Source organism: Bradysia coprophila, unplaced genomic scaffold, assembly GCF_014529535.1.
Source record: "Bradysia coprophila strain Holo2 unplaced genomic scaffold, BU_Bcop_v1 contig_138, whole genome shotgun sequence".
In the NCBI taxonomy this organism is placed as follows: domain Eukaryota; kingdom Metazoa; phylum Arthropoda; class Insecta; order Diptera; family Sciaridae; genus Bradysia; species Bradysia coprophila.
This window is the reverse complement of record NW_023503409.1, coordinates 4,888,481-4,915,069: the sequence shown is the minus strand read 5'-3', so window position 1 is coordinate 4,915,069 and position 26,589 is coordinate 4,888,481. Positions and strand designations below refer to the sequence as shown.

The 26,589-nt window shown below is 33.3% G+C and overlaps 3 protein-coding genes across 4 annotated transcripts in view; all 3 read left to right on the top strand.

Annotated features, from left to right (window-relative positions):
* Window positions 1–26,589, top strand: part of LOC119073590 (zwei Ig domain protein zig-8) — a 131,606-nt gene that overhangs the window by 61,338 nt on the left and 43,679 nt on the right. For both annotated transcript variants that reach the window (XM_037179164.1, XM_037179163.1), the window contains exon 4: window positions 4,362–4,456. The gene's annotated coding sequence lies outside the window, so the exon portion shown is untranslated. The remainder of the gene's footprint in view (window positions 1–4,361; window positions 4,457–26,589) is intronic.
* Window positions 11,546–14,266, top strand: LOC119073454 (kinesin heavy chain-like). The gene has a single exon (XM_037178950.1). The coding sequence runs from the start codon at window positions 11,662–11,664 to the stop codon at window positions 14,257–14,259; it is 2,598 nt and encodes an 865-aa protein (XP_037034845.1). The 5' UTR covers window positions 11,546–11,661; the 3' UTR covers window positions 14,260–14,266.
* Window positions 24,981–25,720, top strand: LOC119073650. The gene is made up of 2 exons (XM_037179249.1): window positions 24,981–25,159; window positions 25,219–25,720. The coding sequence occupies exons 1-2, from the start codon at window positions 25,066–25,068 to the stop codon at window positions 25,707–25,709; spliced, it is 585 nt and encodes a 194-aa protein (XP_037035144.1). The 5' UTR covers window positions 24,981–25,065; the 3' UTR covers window positions 25,710–25,720.

The window sequence follows — 26,589 nt, the reverse complement described above, 5'->3', positions numbered from 1 at the left end:
GGGCACATATCTACTCTTTACCTGACCTTTTCTAAGGATTCCTGGATGCACAAAACCTTAAGATGATGAGTAGTGATCACTTCATTCTCAAGTTCTCCGCCATTTAATAAAAAGTGGTTCAGCCACAAGTTCAAAGCAGCAGGGCTTAGATATGAAATCGGAATTTCCATTGAGGAAGCTGAAATAGTGTGGGCTGCTGGCGGTGAATGACCAGACCTTAAAATAGCAAAAGAAGCCTATTTTCATTTTGCCAAGAGCGAGATTACGCTGACCGATAAAGGATATCGCCTCACTGGAAAATTCAAACAACCATCAAATCGTCACGAAAAACGGATTTTAGCGAGACATGAAACCCTCAATGGTTGTTTGAAAGAATTCAGTATTTTGTGTCAAAGATTCAGAAGGTCATTGAAGAAGCACCCACTTATGTTTCATGCGGTGGTAAACGTTGTTCAGGTTTCAATTATGAACGGAGAAAAATTATTCGACGTGTAAATTACGATTAAATAATCTAACTATGAATTAGCATGTCTGTGATTATTTCTAAACAATTACCATTTCCCGCAACTCCCTGTATACTTTTTTCAAATTCTCATCTGATTACCTCAAATAATAATTGGTTTGTTTGCCGTTTGTAAAACAAGGAAATATACAACAACTGACCGGAATGAAATCACCCATAAATTAATTGAATATGGCCTACAGTATATTGATTATTATTGATTGTGTTTGGGAAAATTAATAATGATTGTAAAAACTTGATTATATTTATTCAATAAAAAATTAAATAAATAATAAAAAAAAAAGTTCTGAAATATTCGCAAGTATACAATTGGTTGATAAGGTTGACATTAATAAATTTTATTTATTGGATGTTACTTCCGCATCGTAAAGGTTTAATGAAATCTACAAATGATTTTTTTTCTCTCTGTATTTATTTCCGATTAATAATTGATTGCATAGTTTCCCGATCTACAGACATTTGCTTACCATTTTAATTTAGAAACCGTCTGTCTGTTTACATTTTCCATTAAAAATTTACGCTCGTACAACCATTGCACAGCATAATGTCATTTATATGCAATACATTAGATTAATAATTTACAGTGGAGAAAGTCGTATTTTAGACCCATACCTATTTACTATATAAACGACGATATCTATATAATACATGCACGTACAATAGACATATGAATACTGTTTTCTAAGTTTGTAATTACCATATAGCCACAACCCATATGTACATATTTTCCTTTATTATTCATTAGTGTAAATAAATTATGGTGTAGACCTTCTCCTTCTCCTACAAATACAATACTTAACCAACTTCTTCATTAATTTTCTGGTTTGCAACCTACGCCATGTGTTTGAAATCTAATTTAAACACAAAGCTCTAATAATAATAACAGCAAGAACAACAAAGGGAGATTGCCATTAGAGACGCTTCTATCACAGGTTTGCTGTGAATACATTTCCTTGACTACCTTCATGAAACAGACGATTTCTGTTTATATTAATCGAATGACACCGTCAAAAAATAACCGAGAATTATTTCCGTTGCGATTCAAGCCGTTAACGAAAGAATATCAAATTGCCTCCTGCTTTTCCGAAAATTGAAAAATTAATATTTCCCGATTCGATTTAAATTAATTATCGTTCGTTCGTGTTCGTTTTTTTTATACATTTTCTATTGTGTGATTTAGTGAAAAAAAAGATTTATCATTGTCAGCAGAATTTACAGTGACACTCATATTACTCGTTGACGGCAACCGGAGGGTTGAAAATTTTCTTAATTGGTATGTCTGTTCGTAAACTCCCCGCGATGGATGGCTGATTAATAATATTGTAAGTTCTTCGACATCATTAACGAATACGAAATTTCGTTTTTATGGAAAATATATTCATATTTACGCAGACAGAAAATGTTGTCATGCAAACATCAATAAAGTACGAGGAAATATCTATCAACTTAATTCGATGGCAAGTAATTAAGTCATTTCTGTGCTGAATCGTTTATTGCGTATGGCAAACAAACATCATTCATGTATAGTGGTTTATATTAGATATTTGGTTCGGTTTTGCACAACGTTCGGCATATATATACACGTATCTAATATCTAATTATGAATTTGCAACGATAGCGCAGTTTATTCATAATGATTGCTGTAATTGTTGGAGATACTTATATGATCTTATCCCTTGTTGACTAAGCAATTTAGAGATATCGACGCCATCAATATGAACAGCCAAATTTTGAGAAGAACATAGTTCAAGTGACGTTTGTTTATATAAGTGGTTACTGCTAAAGTTCCAAAAAGCTTCGCCGAGCACGATCTACATGCTTTTCATTGAACTGGATGAATATTGAACATTTTGTGTCAAATATGTAAAAATCGGACAGCGCAACTAATTGGGTTTTTCGTATAGATTACCATTATAGTCAAACGGCCTCACTTATCCAACAGGACTACACGCTCTTTTTAATTTACTTCTTTTAAACATATCTTTTACTTCATTTGTTTCTATCATCTATCATCTTGCGGTACAAGATTTTATTGGATAGAGATAATCACTTACTTTGTCGTATATACTTTAGCTGCTCCACATGGTGGAGTGCGCACGGAGCTACCATGTAAAAGCTAATCAGTATCACATATATATTCGTTACTAGAGTGTTGTACCAAGAGTTTTTGTTCTTCTAAATTACATAAACTGAGGTACCAGCTGCTACTTGCATTGAATTTAAACGATGATACACTTCAAGTCATTTTTTCCATTTTAGCTTAAACACAATTTTTCCGAAATGTCAACAAGCTTAAATTATTAAATTTGATGAACATGTTTTTTCGGCATTAACTTCCATAAATTTCCAAAAAAAATTCCCATAAATTCATAATTTCGTGAAAATAAAAGTGTGAGACGCAAGACGATGAAGCGTCGATGAAGCCAACGCTGCTGTAATAATTTTATCGATAAAATTTGTTTTCTTTACGACCTTGCAGACGGATGATTTTTTTCTTTCTTTCTTCCATCATCCACCTACAACCCAACATTTAAATACCGAGAGTAAAATTTTCCCATTCAGGTCCATTTCCTTTTTTGTACTGAAATTCAATTGAATGTTATATTTATCGCACATATACGAATTCAAAATATTTCCATAACTTCTGCATAATAAATTATCAATTCACAATACGTATACACCTAAATGTATTAACAATATCGAAGCGTGTATGGAAGATGTATAGAAAGTGAGAGGGAGAGAGAGAGAGTGAGAGAGCGAGGTATTGAATTGGGCAAATAATATTCTGTATAGATATGGAAATCATAAATAAAAACCAAATGGTTTCAAATAATCGAATTTTCTATTGAAGAGTTTTAACAAAACTGGCTGTATAGCTCGTCGAACGCATTGACCTAATAATTCAACTTGAAATCCAAAGAAAATTTTTCTATTTTCCTACAGAAACTGGTGGATATACATCATAATTGTAAAACGTGTGCGCTTATAGCGTGATTTTTTTCTATTCTAGAATTTTACGATAAATTTTTATTCAAAATAAATAAAACCGATACCAGTTTGTTGTTGCTCACGGGATAATATTATAATATATTTCACGATGGAAATACATTTATTAGAGTATTACGGTTTTATAAGTACAAATGTTTATGGAAGCCATGATCGATGCATCAGAATATTTACAGAAAATGAGCATAATATGACCGTAATGGGGTCTCCGGAGTGTGTTGCTATATATAAATATAAGAGTTGGGACATAAATTAAGATTGATCGATTTTATGACATTTAATGTGATATAGGACATTATGTTTAACTCGTAATGAGGATATTAACATTGGCTCGGGTCTGATTTCAATTAAAATCTTTTGATGAAAAGTTTTTTTTCTGCTAAATAATTTTCGAACTTTGTAAACTTTACCTTTTTCTTCGTTCGGCTCATGTTTAGTTGGAGTTCTCAGGATATCAAATTAAAATTAGGGATCAGAAAAAGCTTTGTCATTATTTCTGGTTACTGCAGCAAGAAAATTGTATTAAAATTTTAACCTAAATTAAAATTGAAAACCAACGATTTTACTTCCCAGGTTATTAGGAAAATATTTTCTTTTAATAATTTCCCGTGCAACATTTTACTTCGTTACTACAAAATTACGTCTTTCAGTTGTTGCCTTTAGAATGCATAATTCAATTAATAAAAACGTGGATCTTTATACAGTGTGTAACATACTTTCGTTCTGATGAACTTAGCTCGAAGTTGTTTTTTTTAACTTAATAAAACACCGAATGATAAAACAAAGACACCAGACTGTGGCATTATTTTTTAATTGCATTTTCCTTTTTCAGGTATAAACATTTTCTGCAGTATTATATTCGTGCCGTTTGACAAGCGAAATGTGCTCCACAATTTCTGCAAGAAAATTTTAATTTGTTTTACCAAGGTGAGTGGGGAACGTTTTTTTTTGTCTTATTTGTTTATGTCAACAAATAGAATTTTTGTCTTGATTTTACGAAGGTTTTCAATTAAGCTGAACCGAATATCTTTATTGTTCATGTATGCAAAATATCGTAAACATTTAGAAACACGTAAAACTTAATCTTGACTGTGTTCCATGAATGAAACAAAACATAAACCGTTGAGTTGTTGAAACACGATAATTAACTGCTGATGTTAGTAGTCAAAACTTTGAGTTTTCATTTCAATATTATTATTGTGTGCATTCTGTGAACGTGCTTTCGGAGAAGAACTTAGATTCAATAAGGAGTTTGCGAAGTGCAGTTGCTATCAAAAAGCTAATAAGGAGGAGAGGAGTATTTTTCTCATTCTCAGAGGTTGCAATTTTTACACACTTAAAATAAGGTTCGAAGAAGTTTTGATTTTCAGGCCAATGACCTTTGAATATATTTCTGGGAGATTTATACTGATTTGCGCCGATGAACTCTAGCTCAATTGTACGACTGATACCTACAAGTTTTTCAGGATATAATTAAATAATTAGGAAAATAGACTGGAAACGAGATGAAAAATAAGAAACTGTAGCTGTATGACTCCCTCTGTTGCATATATTTAAATTAATCGTTAAAGCTCTATGCAGTTAGACTGCGGGTTTCAGCGAAAAACTAAAAAAAAAATCATTAAGTTACTGTCGTTACACTTTAAGTAGGGATTTAATAACGACCGACGACGGTACGCTGTCGTCCAATGTAGAAATATTCAATATTGAAGTGTTACAAAAAAGACCAAGTTTTGTCGTTGCAAAGTTCATTCAATCTACAGTGAACACGAACATGTTCTTTTATTTCAATTTTTCGTCGAAATATCCGTTTTTCCATTGTGCTGACAATGTCGTTTATTCGTCTTATCACAATAATCACAAATAAAATCAATGCGGCAACTGTTTTAAGTTCATATAATACAGTACAAATAGGACACACATCCTTGGCGGAAATCTACTCTTTCTTGCCTGATTTTCATTTTACAATGTGCTCGATTATTTGGTCCAAGAAATGAATACAGGAAAAAATTTCATGTAAGTTGTTTTGATCGCAATACCCCCACAGAAACATTGTTCCACAAACTTAAATCGTTGGAACGTTGTTATTTTAGTGATCACTCACGGAGTCTTGTTAATCTCAGCTTCGCCTCGAGTTGACCACCAGTCAGATACGACTCTTGACGGTAAAATAACTATTTTCTTCAGCAAAACATTTAAGCCACCTGGAATCGTACGCTTTGTGCCTATATGTAACGTAATGCATAATAAATGAATTAATGTGGACATTGAGGGTTGGAGATGATACAACGAGTTTCGTATCCATATTCTAATTGAAAATTGTTGAAACTCGGTGCTCATAAACCTACTTCGTATACTAATGAGGACATGTAAATGTGAAGTTACCGACTCACTTCTCCTCGAGCTAACATTAAATCAATTCATTTTTATGCAATCAAAACATTAATTCCGAAAATTTGACTTTCAAAAATATTAATTACTAAAAGCGAAAAGCAAAAAAAAGAAGAAGAAAAAAGTTGCCCATAACCTACACTTGAATTTATGATTTCATTTGCATGGAGAATATGGAATTTCTCTTGCTTTTATTCACAGAAAACTTTGCTTTGTGTGGAACAATACAGAGAAAAATGTACATTTCGTACATTAAAACAAAAACTGGCCTGGTTTTCTGCTATCCTCGCATTTTATATTACGTGAATTACTTTGTGTGGTGGTATTACAGTGCTACATCAACTGGTTTTATGTGATAAAATGCTAAAACATTACATACCATAAAATTGCCCCAGATACGGAGGAAAAATTCCATTTTCATTTGATTATGTCTCCACACAATTACAACTTCAAATTCGTTCTTTTTTTCTTGTTATTTAATCTCATCGAAATATCATCTGTTTTATTCAATTCACATACAACATTACGAACATTGAACCACACACATCTACCCCTCGTTATTCTCATCTATATATAAATATAAATTCAACCACCATAATTGGTAGGTAGTTACAAATTAAACAAATTCGATTGTTACGTGAATTTTCTACTGCGAAACGTGGCAATTACTTTTTCTGGCTTCTTGTTTTAATGGATATTTAGCACGGAAATGGTTTTTAACATTTATTTTCAATGCCAATACCATCAACCTTTGGGAGTGTGGTTTGTTGTTGGCTTTGTGGGGGTCAATGTTGATATTGTTATTGTTCTTTACATCGCTTTTAAAATGCGATAAAAGAAGAAATGTCGGTACCAGGAGGTGTCGAAAAGGTTCAATTAAATAGATATAGAGTGCTGTTGTTCCGAATAGATTTCCCATCTGTGCAAATAGGGAACCGATATTATTTTTATCTATCTAATTTATTGTGAAGGAAACAAATAGGTTTTCCATGGGAAGGTAAAATTTTCATTCACAAGGTACAAAAGTATTTGAATCGGTTGAATAACATAACGTCAATAGATTCTCAATCAATTTTAAAATACATGCTATCGTCATAACCGCTATCAGATCCCTATTCGCGAACGATATCTAGGCTACAACATTTCGCTTCCTTCATTTCAAAAGTGAATCATTTATTGCGCAGACTGTGTGTAAAATTATTTATGTTTCCATCAACATGATGTAATTGTGTCCATTATTCTTTTCTGTTTCGAAGGATTTCAATGCGGGCTAATTAGCTAGACTTGCCGTTACAGTCTTTGTGAATCAAAAAGCATGCGATGTTGATGAAATTACCAGCTTCTAATCGATATTTCAACGACGAATAAAACCGACAACCAAAACCGAATATCTGAATACTGAGGTGAAGATTAGAAAATAATTTGGATTAAAATAATTGCATTTTAGACAAGTTTTCACATTTAAACCAGATAAATGAAGACAGACACTCGTCACATAGATTTCTTAGCGATTAATCAGGAGCGCATACATTTCCACTGTATAAGCAGTACACATGATTATCGCGTTTAATCCAATGTCTAGACTTAAAGCTTTGCTTTTACAAGTACATATACGTTATTACAAGATTAATTCATGGTTAATTATTGTGTTCTTGCATATAAGTTACCTCATTTCATAACCAAATATGCTGTAGCAACGACGACATGGATAATAATCGAATTTTCGTATATGTAAGTACAATCTTAAAATGTAGGACGTCGTTGAACCTTTTACGGGATAAATTATTTTAATCGTTTTCTTACCTTCTTTAACGAGGAAGGTGCTATATTTGTTCATAGACGACCTTAAATACTGTCAAGCAGAACGAAAATGTGCTTTATCTCGTTTGATTTTTCCTCATTAAAGACAAAATGGTCTATACTTACAAGGATTTATGTTTTGTCGCTTTTTACGCTCTTATACATTTGGACTTTGTTTTAGATTTAAGCTGGATTTTGACATCATTTCAAGTTAGCTTTTTAAAATGTTCGCTGTATTACGAAAAATCAATACAATTTTCAGTTGGCAAATGCACTTCACAGAATTTTAATTAATTTTATTAGATTGAAATTGTAAACGATTCAGACACAATTTGTACATGCTACCAACCATATTTTCATATGTTCAAATTCAACCACCAATTTTTGGCAATGTCACAAATATAAAACACACAAACATATTTAATAAAACAAAACAAAAAATCTATTCTCCGGGGATGTATTAATAAAATTTAATAAGTCATAAAATTTTATTATCTGTTTTATGTTGTAGATTTATGTTTTAATGTGAGACCATTAACATTTGACATGGAGTGTGTTTTTCAGGGGGGGTATGTGAATCGTGCACTCGAAAATTCAACATTGTTCCGTTTTTTTTTTCCGTTGCTCATTTAAATTGCATGAGTAGTTTAATTGTGTTCCACTGTGTTTACATTTTACTAAGATAAATTTGATTTATGGTATTTGGATACATGCTATGTCAAAGTGCTATTCACATGTGATGGCATTCTGATTGAAGAATTTAATTTGTTTTTTTTTTTTTTTTAAATTAACATTATCCACTGTGCACATTGCCGTATAAATGACAGCAAGGACGTTATGATAATTATTTATAAACCATTAAGGTCACACCTTTAAAATCATAAACTGAAAATCATAAACTGGAGGTAGTGTGGAGCCAACTTTCGAATAGCAAAGGAAACTATTGATCCTTCACACCTCATTACATGAGGTAACAGTTTTGTGATAAAAGCAAACTCTTAAATGTGTTTTTGAGCAACAAGCTCAAGCTGTCAAGTGTAGAGTTTGCGAGTATGACATAAACATTCATCAAACATTCATCCACCTGTAATCGACCATTTGCGCATGGGGCAAATTGCTACGTAATATTCAACTTTCACGTTAGGCAGGCAGTAAAACCTTTTATTTTGCAAATTTGCTGCGGAAAAATCCTATCTTGCGCTTATAGAAGGTTGAGTTGTACTAATTCGTACATTTTTATTTTGGCGAGAGCCCTCGTTGAAAGTGTATAATTCCACTGGTGAAAATACCAAGTACGCAATATACGCCAAGCACCGCAAATGTCATCACTGTACCCCAAAACAATGAGTCATTATATCATTGACATGAGCGTTAGGATTTCCCTTGGGCTTAGTGGGTAGAATAACTTACGTAATTGTTTGGAACTTTATACGCCTTTGGTTCGGGCTACAACCCTCACACTAAGCAAAATAGAAATTTCGGAATAAAAAGGTTTTATAGGGCGATGATTTATATGAATCGTTGTGTGATCATGACAAACATTGACGACGACAGAGACATTAAAATCGGTGATACTGTCATTGAACGAGTCGACAGTTATGTGTACCTAGGTCACAAATTGAAGTTGGGTCTAGACAACCAAACTGCAGAAATAAAACATAGAATTGGTCTTGCAGCGTTCGGAAAACTCAAGCTAATTTTCAAAAGCAAAATGAACAATAGTCTGAAACGTAAAGTGTTCGATACGTGTGTCCTTCCTGTGCTCACATATGGAGCGGAAACGTTAACGTTAACAAAAGCTTCCGAAAAAAAATTAAGAGTGGCACAAAGAGCCATGGAACGGAGTATGCTTGGAATTACGCTCAGAGAAAGAATGACAAATCAATGGATTCGACAACAAACAAAAGTCGTTGATGTCATGGAAAGAATAGCATCTTTAAAGTGGAGCTGGGCGGGACACATAGCAAGAAGGAGGGACGAACGTTGGAGCCAAAAAGGTCATGAACTGGAGACCACCTAAAACACGACCTAGAGGTAGACCACCAGAGAGATGGAGTAATGGTATAAAGAGAATTGCAGGCGCAAATTGGCAACAAGTGGCAACTAATCGTTCGGACTGGAAAAGAATTGGGGAGGCCTACGTCCAGCAGTGGACAGAAACAGGCTGAAAAAGAAGAAGAAGAAGTGATTATTGACCTCGTGCTCGGCAAATCACAAATGGGAATCGTAGTAATAAGAATTAAATCTGTTAATTTCTAATGGATGCTTCAAAATCCTTTTTTTGGTCTCACAAAGTGTATGCGTCGCGCCGTTGTATGACATTGAGTGTGCAAGTGATAGAAGGAAACCATGAACCAGTAACGCGCGAAGTCCTACCACTAGACGATACCAAAAGTTCAGTAAATCATTTTAGGATTGCTCTTTCGCTATCCAAGCTAGTAGCTAATGTACTAAAAATCACACAGAACATTTTGAAGAACCCCTTGACGCTCCAGCAACTGCAACTGACTGTTAAATTATTATTTATTTTTTGTATATTTTTTGTTCATCAAAATCAATTTTTGCATGCAATCAAGAAAGAATGATGGCACACATGAAAAATCTCTGTCAAGCATTTTAAAATTGATTTATTTTGAAATGGCTGATGACATGTTTTCAGAGCACATATTTTATCTCTATTCGACGTACATAGTAGATATATGTATATCAGACTATATAGCTTTATTATTACAAAATACACACGAAATTATGTACATAAGTCTTATGTATATATCCATATATGTATGTAACATATGTTGTGTAGAATGTACGAAATATTTTATGTATTAGATTCAAGTAAGTACTTTATGGCAAAATTTGAATTTGCTATATTTGAGAGACGCAAAATTCAATTTAACTTGTAAGCTTGTCATTTTTAGTGTACATAATGTACATACGTAAAACCAACATAAGCCAACGTTTTCAACTATCAACCATATATGAGGAATAATATGAAGATTCTTCCTTTTTTCATATCTTTCATATTTAACATTAAGATTGACTGCGTATTTTTTGTGTTTATTTTCTTTTTTTTTACTTTTCCTGTTATGAGAAATATTAAATTTATCAAAATCCAAACATTATGTGAGTATACATATATACCACAACGCAGTTAGAAGTCTTCCATATAAATGTGATGTAATAATATCCACGATTAAAAACATTGAATTAATAAAACATCTTCTCAAATTGCCATTCAAATTTATTCATCTCACGTTGGAAAGGTTTTTTTTATTACTTCTCACAATATAATATACTACACAACAGGAAGTTTATATACACACATCAACATGTTTTGTTTTCATTTTGAGTGTAGGTAACAGCATTTTATTAAAAATGTTTACTTCAAATCTTTTTTTTTTCGTCCTTATGGCATGGCATTAATTGTACACAATTTGTGGCTATTCATCTCAAAATAAAGCACAATTTACCTGTTGGATTTTATTCGTATGAGCTACTGTTTTGTAGCTTTGATTTAAGGACATATTTAGCTGCTGTGATAAAAATTTAGCGTCGTTTTTCTTTTTTTTATTTTTTCTTTCATTACATTTCATCTACATGATGTCCAATAAAATCTTCGTCGAAATGTTTCATACACCTGCCTTATTTGTTCCTGGAGCAGGCGATTTGACGAGTCCTGTCTGGTTTTACTATGTCGTGGTTTCTGGATAGTCAGTACTGGATAGTTAGGCACTTTAGCATGAAAAATGTAAAATCAATCGACCAACATGTATTGTTATTTCCGGTTGAAATCGTAGATAGCCACTACTTGTGTGTGAAGAAAAATGACAAATTTTCTTTAGTATCCTTTGTGTTTATGGTCAAAATTGTGATGTCCTACCTGTGTGTTAAGAGCTTTGTGTGAAATATTAGCTGAGGAAGTAGTGAAATAATCGAATAAAATGTCCACCGATCGGGAAATTCTAGCCGAAGACAATCTAAAGGTGATATGTCGTTTTCGGCCACTCAATTACAGTGAGAAGCAGACTGGCTCCAAATTTATTGTTCAATTTCCCAACAACCGAAAGGAAACTTACATTTCGATAGCGGGGAAACTTTATTCATTCGACAAAGTATTCCTTCCAAATGCGTCGCAAGAAAAGGTTTACAATGAAGCAGCCAAGTCAATTGTTGCGGATGTGCTCGCTGGTTACAATGGTACAATATTTACATATGGACAAACATCGTCGGGTAAAACACATACAATGGAAGGTGTCATAGGCGATCCCACGAAACAAGGAATAATGCCTCGCATTGTCAATGATATATTCGATAAGATTCATAACTTGGAAGTGGATCTCCAGTTTTACATAAAGGTCTCTTACTACGAGATTTATATGGAAAAAATAAGAGATTTGTTGGACGTCAATAAAAGCAATTTAACTGTTCATGAAGACAAGAATCGTGTTCCGTACGTTAAAGGAACTACTGAACTGTTTGTATCGAGTCCAGATGAGATATTTGAACTCATGAAACAGGGAAAATCAAATCGTCACGTTGCTGTCACAAACACGAACGTACGTTCTTCGCGATCACATTCAGTTTTTACGATTAATGTGAAACAGGAAAATCTAGAGAGCCAGAAAAAATTGTCGGGCAAATTGTATTTGGTGGATTTGGCCGGTTCAGAAAAGGTGTGCAAAACTGGCGCTAAAGGGTCTGTACTGGATGAAGCTAAAAATATTAACAAATCATTGTGGGCCTTAGGTAATGTCATTGCAGCACTAACTGATGGGAACAAATCGCATATTCCGTATCGTGATTCAAAACTGACCAGAATCTTACAAGAATCACTTGGTGGTAACTCGAGAACAACGATTGTGATCTGCTGTTCGCCAGCTAGTTCTAATGAATCGGAAACGAAATCAACGCTTGAGTTCGGTAAGAGGGCGAAGACCGTGAAAAATTTTGTTTGTATCAATGTAGAGCTTACAGCTGAGGAATGGAAACGACGTTATGAAAGAGAACAAGAGAAAAATGCTCGGCTTAAGGGTAAAGTGGAGAAACTGGAAGCTGAATTGACTAGATGGAGGGCTGGTGAAATTGTCAGTGTAGAAGAACAAACTAATATACAAGAGGCTAGTACACCTAAATTAGACGGCACAGTCGAATCATCAGCACCAGTGTCATCAGCACCAGTGTCATCAGCACCAGTGTCATCAGCACCAGTGTCATCAGCACCAGTGTCATCAGCACCAGTGTCATCAGCACCAGTGTCATCAGCACCAGTGTCATCAGCGCCAGCAGTATCATCTGCACCACTGTCATCAGCTCCAATGTCGTCTGCACCAATGTCATCAGCACCAATGTTATCAGCACCATCATTGTCATCAGCACCACCATTGTCATCAGCACCAATGTCATCCGCACCAATGTCATCAGCACCAATGTCATCAGCACCAATGTCATCAGCACCAATGTCATCAGCTCCAATGTCATCAGCTCCAATGTCATCAGCACCAATGTCATCAGCACCAATGTCATCAGCACCAATGTCATCAGCACCAATGTCATCAGCACCAATGTCATCAGGACCAGTGTCAGCAGCACCAGTGGCAACAGAGCAAGTACCATCTAAGGTGTCATCAGTACCGGCAACCGAGCATTTGTATCGTCGGTTAGATACGAAAGGCGAGAAAATCGACGTGGAGAGGTTGAAGGATCAAATTAGGGATCAAGAAGACCTGACAGTAAACGTTCGTCGAGATAAAAAAAAATTGCAAGCAGAATTGAACCAAATCCAACCAGAGAACAGGAGCGCTAAGGAAGATATCAATAAAGTGCTTAAAGATGTTGAAGAACTTACCGTCAATTATGACCAAAAAAGTCATGAAATCGAAATGAAAAACAGAGAGCTGGAAACGCTTAATGAAGATTGTGCTAAATTAAAGGCTGTAGAACATGTTTCTACTGTCATTTCAGATGAGACAGAACCGTCTGAGGTGCTTCGACCAACGTATGAGTTTAAAGACGTCGATCATAAATTTACACTCGCTGACCAGCCAACGACAGCCGACAACAGAAGGCTTCGTCAAGAAGATACATTCAGGTTATCGAAGTTGCAAGTGGTGGCTCAAAACGAAAAGCTCGAGCAAGTGCCTGATGATCACAAGCAATCAAAAGAGATCGTAGTTGGGGATTTGGAAACACTACACAATTTACGGAAATTGTTTGTGCAAGACCTTAAAACATGCATCAGAAAATCTACAACTTCAAAAGATAATGATTGCGGCTCGTTGGCAGAGAACGCAGAAAAGCAGACATTTTTCACAAATGACTTGGACCAGTTGACACCTCCGGTGCTCACACAGCCTGCCCGTGATATGACGGATCTATGTTGTGAATTGAGCAAATTGGAGAAACTATTGCAAACAACAATGGATCGTGTGGAAGAATTGGAAATGGCACTGAAAGACGCCAAAGACGTTGCTATGGGTGATCGTAAACCATTCCAAGTGAAGTTGATCGAATCAAGGAGGACTACAGTCAAAAGAATTTGATAAAATTGCAACCTTGGCTTTAAGTTCCACTTCAGTTGTAATAAAAACAATCTACTGAAGTAAATGGAAGCGTTTTTGTTTAACGTCTCAGCTACTATACAAGCTCCCTTAGTGACTATTTAATTAAAGTACACGCTGACTTATCAATTTTCTTCTAATTCCACCCAACAAATTGCTTTAACGTCAAGAAAACATTCAATCCTGATAAATGTAAGTAATTGAGTTCATAATCACACCCCTAAAAAACACACAAAAATATACTTCATAGCTTTTATTGTTTAGCAGCAAGGTCGATGAGCAATTTTCTTTTAAAAAAATCATTATTTACGTGGATTGCAAAAAAAGACAAATTCGTTCCTAATTCACCGTGAGAGTAGCAATTTAAACGAAGTGAAATAGCGCAAGTAATGAAAATCTATAATGAAAGCTATTTGTAAAATATGGTAGCTTTGTGGAACATTCCATATAGAAGTGGTATATACAACTAACACTTCCTAAGAATACAATATAAACAAACCATATTACCAGTCATCTCACTTTAGAAACATTGTAAAATAAATATTTTTCTGTGTCTCAATTTAGATTTTTTTTATTTCCCCGCGATTTAATCATGATAAAGAATGTGGTTATTGCTTTATAAATATGATAAAGGGTGTGTTTTATTGTTTTACCTTTTATAAAGCACGATGCTTCTGCAGTCATTTCTGGGTGATTTTTATATTTTAAACGTGCGGATGTTATTAGATTTTTGTTTTGGCTGTTGTAAGAAACATATTTTCGCTCACGTTTTTTAATAGACGATTTTGTAGGCATCAAGTTAGGGAGCGTAAAATAGTAAAAAGGTTTTATGATTTGATTATTATCGCTGAATGAGTGTGAGTGCTTTCATGTGGATCATCTGTATGGAACGGTGTTTATCATATAAGACATCAAAATCGTTTTAAAACACACACTCAAACCATAATGATGATTTACAAGTTGTTGGATGATGGAAATTATACTTCCTGTGTGAAATTTACCGATCTAAGGCGAAGTCGATTCATGCGTTCCATTGACAAGTGATGTAGTTTAAGGTAATGTTTCGCCGCCGTAAACTTCTCCAAGGTTCTGAAAGAAGAGGTTAAGACATCACTCATTACAAGTTGTGTGAAAAGTCAACTTATAGAAGTTTTTTTAAGTTGAAATCGTCATATCAACTATTCAAACCTAGTTTCAATGAACCTAGAAAGTTTGATGCCAAATCAAAACAAATCAGAAGTGCCTTAACCTGTTTTTTCAGAACCTTGAACTTATCTACACGTTTTTGAGTAAAATAGATCTTATTGCTGTGGAAATCATTTCTTTTTTATTTTTACCGTAGAAAATATCGTGGCTTTTATTAAGTAAATATAATATAACAAATTCTAAATACATACTTCCTTGATATGCAAAGTATTTGTCATTTCCATTAAAATATTTCAATTTAAATATGAAAATTTCTTGATGATGTTTCCTTCCTTCTATTACGTGCATTCGAGATTTGTTTTTAATTAAAATTCCTTGAATACCATTTTGATAGGCAAACAAAATGCTTTGCCTCTATAAGAAATGCATAAGTAAAAGATACAGATGTATGGGTAACATTTAAAATGAGCGTCGCGTCGGATGAGTGCATTAAAGCGGAAAAAGTGAAACATGAAAGCAATAACTTCAACAATTGGAAATTATATTTTTCAAATAAAAGTGAGATGCATCGTGCTTCCGTGTTTAAAAGTAGTTGCGCTTTATACATGTGTATTAGACGGTTTATTAAACAAGTCAATGTGAAGATTTGTATGGTTTGGAAGTTCACACCAATCCGCTTACACATTTTTTTACATTCTGTGAAACTCGGGAAACCCGAGGCTGTAAATGTTCCCAAAGTTTTTGAGATCATTGCACTGAACCAAGCACGACAACATAATTTTCAAGAGAAGCTTCCTCGATACAGTAGTCAAAATTTCTCATCAAATAATTTGGTAAGGTTGGTATAATGCTACTGCGTCGCAGTTTTATTTGAGAATAGAAGCAGATTTTCCGTCAAAAAAGCTGTTCTGCTTGGTTCAGAGCTATGATTAGACTTTTCACACACGACTTGTCATGCAAAAGAATTCACGTACTAGAAAGCAGTTAATTATTTTATATGGAAAGTGATGGTCGTACTATATCTGCGCGACCTCCCTAAAGTTTACAGCCTAGGGAAAACTCCATTAGAATTTCTGTGTGGAATATATTCTTAACTATCGAAAAATCGAAAGAAAGATTGGCCGTTCTTTCTAAATTACTCCTCTTAGACACGTAAAGAAAATGCGCTAAAAAGCCACAACTGCGATGAGCTAAGAGCTTCGCCACCAATCTATGCTCAGTTATATGAATGACGATACTAAAACATTTTATTAATTGTTTAATAATAAATATTCTGAATGACTAACAAGCGAACGTGATCCAAATTCGGGTTCATCCCTTTAAAACAGGGTAATCGTTTTGTTTATTGCCTTTGTATAATCTGACAAATCGTTATTTATCTTGAAGCACTTTGAAAGCCTGAAGATATTGCTGTAATTAATATCTTATCGTGTCAATTTACCTAAATCCTAAATCACAATAAATTCCTATATATTTTATGAAAGAAGAAATCGATAAAATACCCACTGACACATTACGACGGAATATAATGTCTCATTTTAATTGCAAATTTCCATAAAATAATAAATTGCCTTTATAAATTGAGGATGTAGGTCGACCAATATAGTATTCAGAGCCCATAAGAACAAATCAAAAGTATGTAATAAAATTTTGTATTTTTTATTGATCCGTAAACCTCACACTATTGTTATATACATGTGTGTAGAGTGGAGCTACATCACAATGTTAACCGGGTACTGCTAACACATTCCACTATACATGCTTTGTATAACATGAAGCTTTCAAATCCATATTTAAACCGCACATATCGAATAAAACATATCCCAAGAAAGATTTATTTCAACCGTACTGCATAAGAAACGAATTTAGCACCGAAAAAAAAAATTCAACAAAAGTACCGAACACAATCCTTGCAAATAAAAATTGCGTGCTTTTCCACTCCACTCTTCTTCTTTTTTTTCTACACAAATACATATATACATATAGGACATTGCTAAATGTGCAATAAAAATCCTTTTATAGTCTTTACGAGCACGAAAAATGGGACAGAAATAAGAACAGTTCATCCTTTAAATACGAGATTAATTTACTTGAAATCTTGTGAGTAACAAATAAAAGAAAAACTGCAATGTTTTACGCCTGAGAAAGGAAATTCATTGTTTGTATATAACTCTATTACTTGAGCGAAATGTTTGTATAATAAGAGTTGAGTGATCGTTTATGTTCATGTGATGAAATTAAGTTATTGTGATAGATAGAGACGTTTGAGATTTTTTTTTTTTTTTCGAAACGGAAATTCTAATGGTGTCATATTTTCGTGCGTTCGCTCTCGAATTTGGATGATATTTGGATCCACAAGGTCATTACGCTTGGGTGAATCCAAAACATTTTTCATCAAATTCCGTTGTAAACCAGAATCTACACAAGAAAAATTATGAAATAACCCAACCCTTTTTTGAGTCGTTTATATATTATATGGGTGAGATGGTTGTTGTTATGTTAGATGTGAGAAGGTTTTTTTTTGGAAATGATTTGTTCTGCCTGATACTGTTATTTTGTCTACCATATTTCAAATTGTAAAATTTATCTTTCATGGACAGTGATTTATGAGCTAATAAATTCCTAGTTTCATTTTTACTTTTCGGATATTGCCTGTGTCGAAACGTTACCATGTCGAATACTATCAATATTCGTTTCGAAACTCATTTCGTCAATACAATAAATATTTGATTCAGACGACGAAAGTACTCGTCCGAAGTTTATGTACAAATTCTGTAAATAATTAATTTCAATTTTCTTTAACATTAAATTTAAAATTCTTTGAATTTATTCGATAAAAATTTAATCTCTTGGGGCAATCTTTACAGGAATATTAGGAAAAAATATTTTGCGCGTAACGATAATTTAAATGTCCGTGTTTTTGTTACTATGCCCGAACCCGCAGAACATTATTTCTCTTTGAGATTACATTTTGAAGAAGGTGCTTCGCGGATTAGTATCTATACCGTTCGTTTGTCAACTAACATGAAATTTACATCCAAATGGTTTGAATAATTTGAATAAGATGCTGGTACTTTGCTAACTCCAATTTTGATGTTATTACACTCGCAACGGATATAAAATTTCCATTGAATTGATTCATTTGTAATTTAAGAATTCAACTCATTTTATCTTCTTTAAAAATTAAAGATTTTCTTCGACATCTGAAAGCTAAGACAGTGGTCACATATGAGGTTATTATAATGTCATAGTGCACACATGCCATCAGTCTATTAATCTATTAATATTTAATTTATATTCCTATCGCTATCGGCGATATACCATTCCTCAGATAGAAACCTCACTTCTACCTGAATACATACGAAGTCAATTCGGACGATTGATAGGGAAATAGATAGAACCGAATTTCTTAGAAATAACATTCATGTATTCAGGTCAAATTACTTTCAATAGAGATATCATCAAATGAATTTCAAGAATTTAATATTAGGTTCTCAGTCAATAAGCAAGCAAGCGTACTGCATCGAATTGCACAAATCTTTAACAAATGTAATTTAGTACGTTACATTAGGATCCCAAAATGGATTTAATGATAACAATTTTCTAGAGAATAAAGTTCTGAGAATAACTTAAACCAAAAGGTTTTGGATGATGTATAGCGATGGTAGATAAGTCAAATCTTTCGGAGGTGTTTTAGAGAATAATTACTAAATTTGATGATACTTCTGTTGTTAAGAAAATGGTCTTCTCTTTTATTGATCTTTTACTTCAAATGTTTTACTAGTTAAGGAAGCGTCAACCACAACCTGATACTATTGCATTGGTCGTGGATGTCGATACCAGGCACCAGGTCGTTTCCAAGTAGATTTTATGATTAATGCGGAATTTCCATATTTTGGTCTATTTTCTCAGCGGTAGTCAACCTGCCACAAACAATTCTATTTTTTTAGTACTAAGCTAACACATTAGAGGTCGTTATTGCGGTTTTACATTTTTCAGAAAAGAATTTTTGTAAAAAGATGCCATCAAAAATACAATAAAATACGCACAAATGTTGACATAACGGCGGCCTGTTGAGTTGATTGTTCATACGACCGTTTTCTTATTTCGTTATTACACTAAATAAAAACAGAAAAATATACATGAATTGACGGTAAAAAGATTTTGTGGATGAATGAGGTTAACTCATACAAAAATATTAAAAGTGGGAATTAATAACATAAATCCCAAAGACTTCCTCATGATAATACATAACGGAGACCACAGAGAACATCCACAGTTTTCGTCATTTTTTTTCCCCGCTATATTTAATTCCATAAAACCAACTTTTTCACTTCCTCCAATATATATCTTCATAACGAAAATGTTATGACCTATAGTTTGGTTTCACATGTATATACCACATTCAACCTTATATCGACCGTAGTGAGAAACATCATATACTGCATATCGCCCTAATATCAAAGAAAAATTATTTATTTTTAACTCTGTGAGCAGTAGCATTTCCTTTTATGAAAGTTTTCATCTTTACATTTTCCTCGTGATATTTATCTAAGTTTTATAGAAAAAAGTAAAATAAATTAAGCTTTTAAAAATGCTCCCCATAAGTATGATTCATATGGTTCTTATGTACACAAACTCTGAACCGACGAAAAAAGCTCAACTCGACAGCCCAACTATAATAATATTTTGCTGTAGATGGTTGCACGCCCGTATACTATCTGTCACAAAAATTAATGTTAAAAAATAAAAATGTCACGTAGATGTATGTGTGTATTTTGATATTGGCGTTGAAAAGAACATTTCGTATTAAAAAGGACACAGTCGGAATATAAATAGCCCCGAAGCATTGGATGTCCTGCTGTCCCAGAATTGTAACTTATTTTCATTTTTTGGTGTATATTATTTTGTATACGAGTTTTTTTTTTGTGGTGTTATGTTAAACACACAGTTCTGGTGTACGCTTCAACATTGTTGTACTTGCCAATATTTAGAATATCTTGACTTGTTCAAAAAAAAAAAAAAATTGAATAAATTATTTTTATTGAATTTCATTTTTGATTTTGACGTGGAACCTAGAATATAAATTCGATTATTAAATTGCTGCTTTTTCCGGGAGAAATTCTTTAACGCTATGCGGGAGAAGAGTATTATCAAAAAACATCTCGAAGCCGGGCATGAAATGTGTTTACATCCTATATGCATTTAAAAACGTTCTTTTCGTGTTTCAAGCACTACTTTCGACGAACTTAGCATTTAAAATTGGATGGTAATAATCGAACGTTATTAGTTTTGGGTTGAGCGTTAAAAATAATTCCATTTACCAATATTTCCATCTAATTGGTACCAATTTGATGATAATAACGGTAGCGAGAATTAAAATATTTGTAAAAGGAAAAATTCCAATGGTCGTCGATCAAAAAATAAAGTGGAAGCAAAATAAAATGATCGATTCTGAGTGTATACAGATTTGAAAGCCAGTATAGTCTTACATACCGCCCATTTAAACTGTTTATTGTGCATTTGTTAGGTTTTTTATTTGTTTATTTGTTTTAACAGTTCCAATGCATACGCATAAGCTCGAGGACGAAGTATAAACATGCGCGCGCAAGCTCAATACACCGAAAAAACATTGTGAATGTTATGCAAATCGACCGAAAGCTTGTTATTTAGATCTGTACTCGTTTTCAAATCACAATACGCTAAAAATCTTAATAATCGATCATATCAATTTACACTGCCTTTATTGGTCGAATATAATTTCCCTTTAAAATTCAATTACATAACTGGGGATGAAAGTTGAAAAGTCACGTTTTCGTGTTCTATTTGACATCGGCTTCGCCTCGAATCAACCAAATTCACACGAAAACTGGACTCTTCAACTTTTTCTCGATAGTCGAACCAGTCACCTTACTTTGCTACTCTCGACTAAGCAATGCGATTGTAATAATCATTATCACATAGAATTAAAGATTGAATGTATGGTATGTGTATGTATGTGGTGACATGCTATTCATCGCAATTTCATTGCTGTTTTTAGTATTTTTATTTGTGTTTAATTCCCTTTCGTATTATGAAAGTCCCAAGGTACGGACTTATCTTAAAACTAACAAAGATTTGTGTGTTCATGCATCGAAATCGGAATATGAAAGTTATTTATAGTTGCTCGGTTGACTGTTTGTGTATACTGTTCAATAATCCCAAAGACATGGAAAACCCATTGGGAAAATTTGCGACACAATATACGTATTACGTTTTTCTCCGACAACTTATTTCAAAACATTTATCTGCCATTAAACTTAATTCCGTTCTTCGTTCCATCGAACTTTCTACGCACAACACAAACGATATTGTCTGCTTCGAAAACCTAATCCGACACAGTTCAGTGTTCTTCAATCAGAAAATATATAAACCCAATTTCAATTTCGAGCATTAAAACCCCACTCACTGTACTCATCAGTACCATCATAACGTTGAAATTCACTAATCCGTAATAAAATCAGAGTAGATTAAATTGTTTAATTGTTTCTTTTATTTATTGTTTGCTATTTCAAAAACAAAAAAAAACATGGCTTATATTAGCGGATATGTCTATTATATGCAAATATATTTATGTATGAATGTCAAAATGAATTTAACAGTTAACCCTCTTTTGTCTGAAAAAATAATTAAAATTCTTCACAGCCTTTGAACCAGGAGTATAATATACCCCGGTATATTATCAAAATAACATTTTCGCGATCCATACTCGTGCGTTATTGTTTGCAGGAAGTGTACCACATAATCTTCTTAATATTCGTTGCGGAGAAATAACTGCTGTACGCGTCGCTTCATCTAAAATATTCAATAATTATTGTCGAAACTACGGTAATGTTTCCCGAAAAGGGGTAGTAAGCGGTTATTTAATAAACGATAAGCTTTCAGTTCCGAGTTAGTTGCGGGAAAAGCGTATGAAAATGATTAGATTAAAATCGAGTTGTAACTCCATTTTACTGAAAAACTTTAAGAATGCGACTTTGATCGGCGGACTTATGTTTTCTTATGTAATTTATCATGTTTGTCTGAATGAGTACGCCATGATGACATTAGTTTGTTGTTAAAGGTTTGTTCAAGATGAAAGGAGAAATGATGGCAAAGGGAACACAACTTGCTACATTTTTACAATGTAAGTTTTCGGTGTTTTTTTTACCGAATGAGGGGTTTCCAACGCGACCGAGACTTCAACACTAGTTAGGGAAAAATACTTACTGAAATTTTGTAAAGAAAAAACGAAGTGAACCGAAGACTCCAGCAAATAACTTTTTGTCTGCTTCTTCCCGCATCTCTCTAATGCTAATGCATTTCAACATGTATATCGTTCCATAGAACACTCTTTTCCTATATATAAACTTTAAGCGTCGATAAAGGTACTTTGGTGAAAACGAACTAAGCGAACGCTCTGCTAAATTTGTTATTGGAAATGATGTATTATGATATGAATACAAACATTGAAAATGTGCGTATAATAGCAATTTAATGGAATAGATAATTCCCATCATCTATCATTTATGTAGGCCGGATGAAATTGATGCATGTGAACGAAATGTAGCTTTCTGTGTTATTTTTATTTAGATTTTCTGGATAATGTTACATTATATCAATGCTTAAAAGGTGAATCAAATAACAATGACATGATACATCCACCTATCCCAGTGATATACATTGTCTAACAAATTTAAACCTCTTCAGCAATATATAATATTGACGATAACATTTTATAATACACATCGACTATATTGGATTCATGTTCAGTAATGGACATTGCAATGAATTTACTCTGCAGCAGCAGCAGTTTGCACATTTTAATGTAGATAAAAATGGAATGGATGACAGTATTTTGTATCATGTAATAATATACGGGGTTTTTGTATGATGTACAACCTATTTGGAAAGGAGATTTCACTGTCAATATAAAAATGTATTAATTTAAACCCAAACTCAAATATTGGTTCACTGCTGAACATGTAATCTCATTTTTCGTTTGTTTTATTTTGTTATTATGAAAAACAATACGACCGAGTCAGAATTGTTATGGTTTTGTAAATTTGCAGAGTCGTTGAAGTTTATTTTTTATTTCATTTCAATCGATTTTATTTATTGCGATTTTTTCGTTTTTATTTGGCATCAGATTCGCCTAATTGTTTCCAAAAAGTTAAAGAAAATAAAATTCATTTTACGAAAAAGAGAATAGCATTTCAAAACTCGACTGCACCAAAAAACAATCCTTTTTTGCTCAAAACTCAAAACAATATTTCTTGTCGATTGAATTAAAATAATAAAAAAATTGGTTCGCTTCCAATTGCTCACAATCATACATATCCTATATAGATGTGTCACTCCCTACATAACACCGGTATTTTATTACCAATATCAAATACAAAACTGGAATGGAATCGTTTAAATACAAATGTTTAAAAACACATCTCTTGTTTATCGAGTTGTGTGTGTATATATATATGTGTACTAATGGTCCATGCTGGCATTTTATAATGCTGACACAAAAAACGGAAATCCCATTGGACAGATAGACGTAATAATGCTTTTTTTATGTACCAAAATTGATAAAAAATTCAGCAAAATTTATTCGAAACTTATTCCGTTCTAATTTAAATGTGACACACCTGAGGTTGAAATCCGGTAGAAAATTAATGCTGAATTGGACACTACAGACTAAGTTCGAGTTTACAGTTTTCATTGGCTTCGTTTTTTTTGAAGTAACAAAAGTTTTTCTTAACTTTGCATCCATTTAGTTAGAAAGGTTAATAAATATTTAAGGGAACACTGTAAATAGTAGAAGAAATTTTATAAAGTTTTGCTTATGCTGTGTAATATGCTTGGGTCCACCTTTCTTTGTTTTCTTATCGGTATTAGTCTCCTTTAATCGAACTTCAAAAATTAACGACTATTGTATTCCTACCAAAATGATGTAGGCCTGACGATCTATCCGTGCACATTATACCAGTTATTTTCCAGATTTTTAATCAATAGAAAACCCCATCTCACCGTTAATCTCTATTCAGAATTAGAGAACATTTTATCAAATTTAATTTTTTATGGTGACCATTTCCGAGCTAATTTATTACCAAAAATATACTCCAAGGATGACATAGATAAAACGGCAATTATTAATTACAAATAGGAAAAACTGGCAAAAAAATATTCGGAACAAATTAATGTGAAGAGCCCGTAGAGATGGTGTACGCGTGTATAATATGCAGAGCGACTCAACGTATACGAAAAAAAAGTGGAAAACCTAAGGGATTTTCTTTTTGTAAAACATAACAATAAAAAGGACAAACGAGAAATAATAATTTTATTACTTTGCTGTATGCCAAGTTTTCTTATTGGATTAAATAGGAAAGTAGAACGAAGGAGGAAGATTTTTTTTCCTTTCTTACGTTGTTTTCATTTCAAAGTCGGAAAGGTAATAAAAGGAATGAAACAATTCGGCTAACGATGAGTCTGCCACTTGCTTATTGCCGCATAAAATGTAAGAGTTATGTTGGGATCAAAGCAATCTTCTACGCATTATATCTATGTAATGTGAATGGTTCAATCCTTTCTAAATTAATTAGTTTTGAAGACCACTTCTGTTTATCGAAAATGTTCAATGAAATAAAAATGAGCTTCAAAGAACCGAAAATCAATTCATCTCATCCTCCTAGGGACTCGTGCCTGGAAAAAACTTTAAGTGAAAGTAATTTTCAAAATATTTGAAAAAAAATCATCAACGATATCAAAGATAATGTTTCTTAGAACCGCTGATCCGTATTCAATCCATGCCACAATCCTGCGAAAAGCCTAACAATCGAGTCAAACAAACCCACGACGTACTCTCGGAAAAAGAGCGAAGTTGTACTGGCTTTCCTCAAAATAAACGACATTTTGAAATTAAATCAAATGAAGTGATACAAAGGGACTACTCATTCAATCTTAGAATTCAGACAACTTACCAACGACACTTTAATAATACGGCTGACGTGAGATTGGGATATTGTAGCAACAGACCGATTGAGGAGCGTCATCGATATTTCAAAGGATGTCAAAGGTTTCAAGATCACGCATTACAAATGATAAAGTTACGGAATGCTTCTTCCGCTGGAAAGTATAAAAGTAACAAATCACAAAGAATATCGGAATATATGGCTGAGACGAGTCACATCGGAGGTGCGATCATGAAAAGCGGTATTCATAATCATTTAAAATGTGCTAACAAGAATTGCACTCATTTTATTACTTTTCGATAAACTGGATTCGATGTCGACTACAAAATAAATATTTTCGTTCAAATGTAGAAACTAAGCATGGACTTGTGATACTCTGCTACATGTCATCATTCTAAATGACAAACCCGCTTAAAATTTCTTACAATTTTAATTAGAGTACATAAGCGTATTATGTGTCCCTCATCTGGTTTATATTTCTTGCAAAAATCTTTTTCTATATTTTTACACTCGACTGTAACTCATACATAGCAATCATAAATCATTGTGAATTTATTGCGTTAATTTTAAAGCTTTCTGTGTACTTAAAAAGTTCAAAAAATTTGTTTTATGGGAATTTACACATTCGTTACTTCCTCGGTTATTACAGATATATATTCCCGGGCGTACTGGTAAAATGCGGTGCTAGTGAACTGTGTTGTTTGGAGAAGGAAAGAAAACGATTATTTTTTTTCCTTAACATTTTTCAAATTATTTCTATTTCAAAGTTAAAGAACATTTAATTAGTTTTGTTTTAAATTCGATTCCATCTAAAGGCAAAACTATTACAACCAGAAAATCTCTTACGTCGCTTCAATCTTTATAATAATGAAATGTCACCATTCTTCGTTCGTGTTTTCTCTCTCATGAGAAAACTTTTTTTAAACGGGAAATTGCAATTTTCTTTTGTGTTGAGTAACAGATTATCTTCAAATCTGCTTTAATATTTAATTTGTATTAAAGCTCTTAGAAATCAACCGCTGATGCATAAACTTCAATTTGTGAAAACAAAACTCGCAACTACAATAAAACTGGTAGGGAAAAAAGTGGAGTTTTACTACGAGTTTGTCTACTTTGCTTTTAATAATATCAAAGGTAAACTGAATTTACTTTTTAATCGTATCGCTCTTTTTTGGAAAATGTC

Excerpts from the sequence above, each read along its gene's own strand:
- LOC119073454 (XM_037178950.1), top strand. The coding sequence starts at position 11,662 with ATGTCCACCGATCGGGAAATTCTAGCCGAAGACAATCTAAAGGTGATA.
- LOC119073650 (XM_037179249.1), top strand. The coding sequence starts at position 25,066 with ATGTTCAATGAAATAAAAATGAGCTTCAAAGAACCGAAAATCAATTCA. Across the intron at positions 25,160-25,218 it reads GGAAAAAACTTTAAGTGAAA|AACCGCTGATCCGTATTCAA; the intron begins GTAATTTTCAAA and ends AATGTTTCTTAG.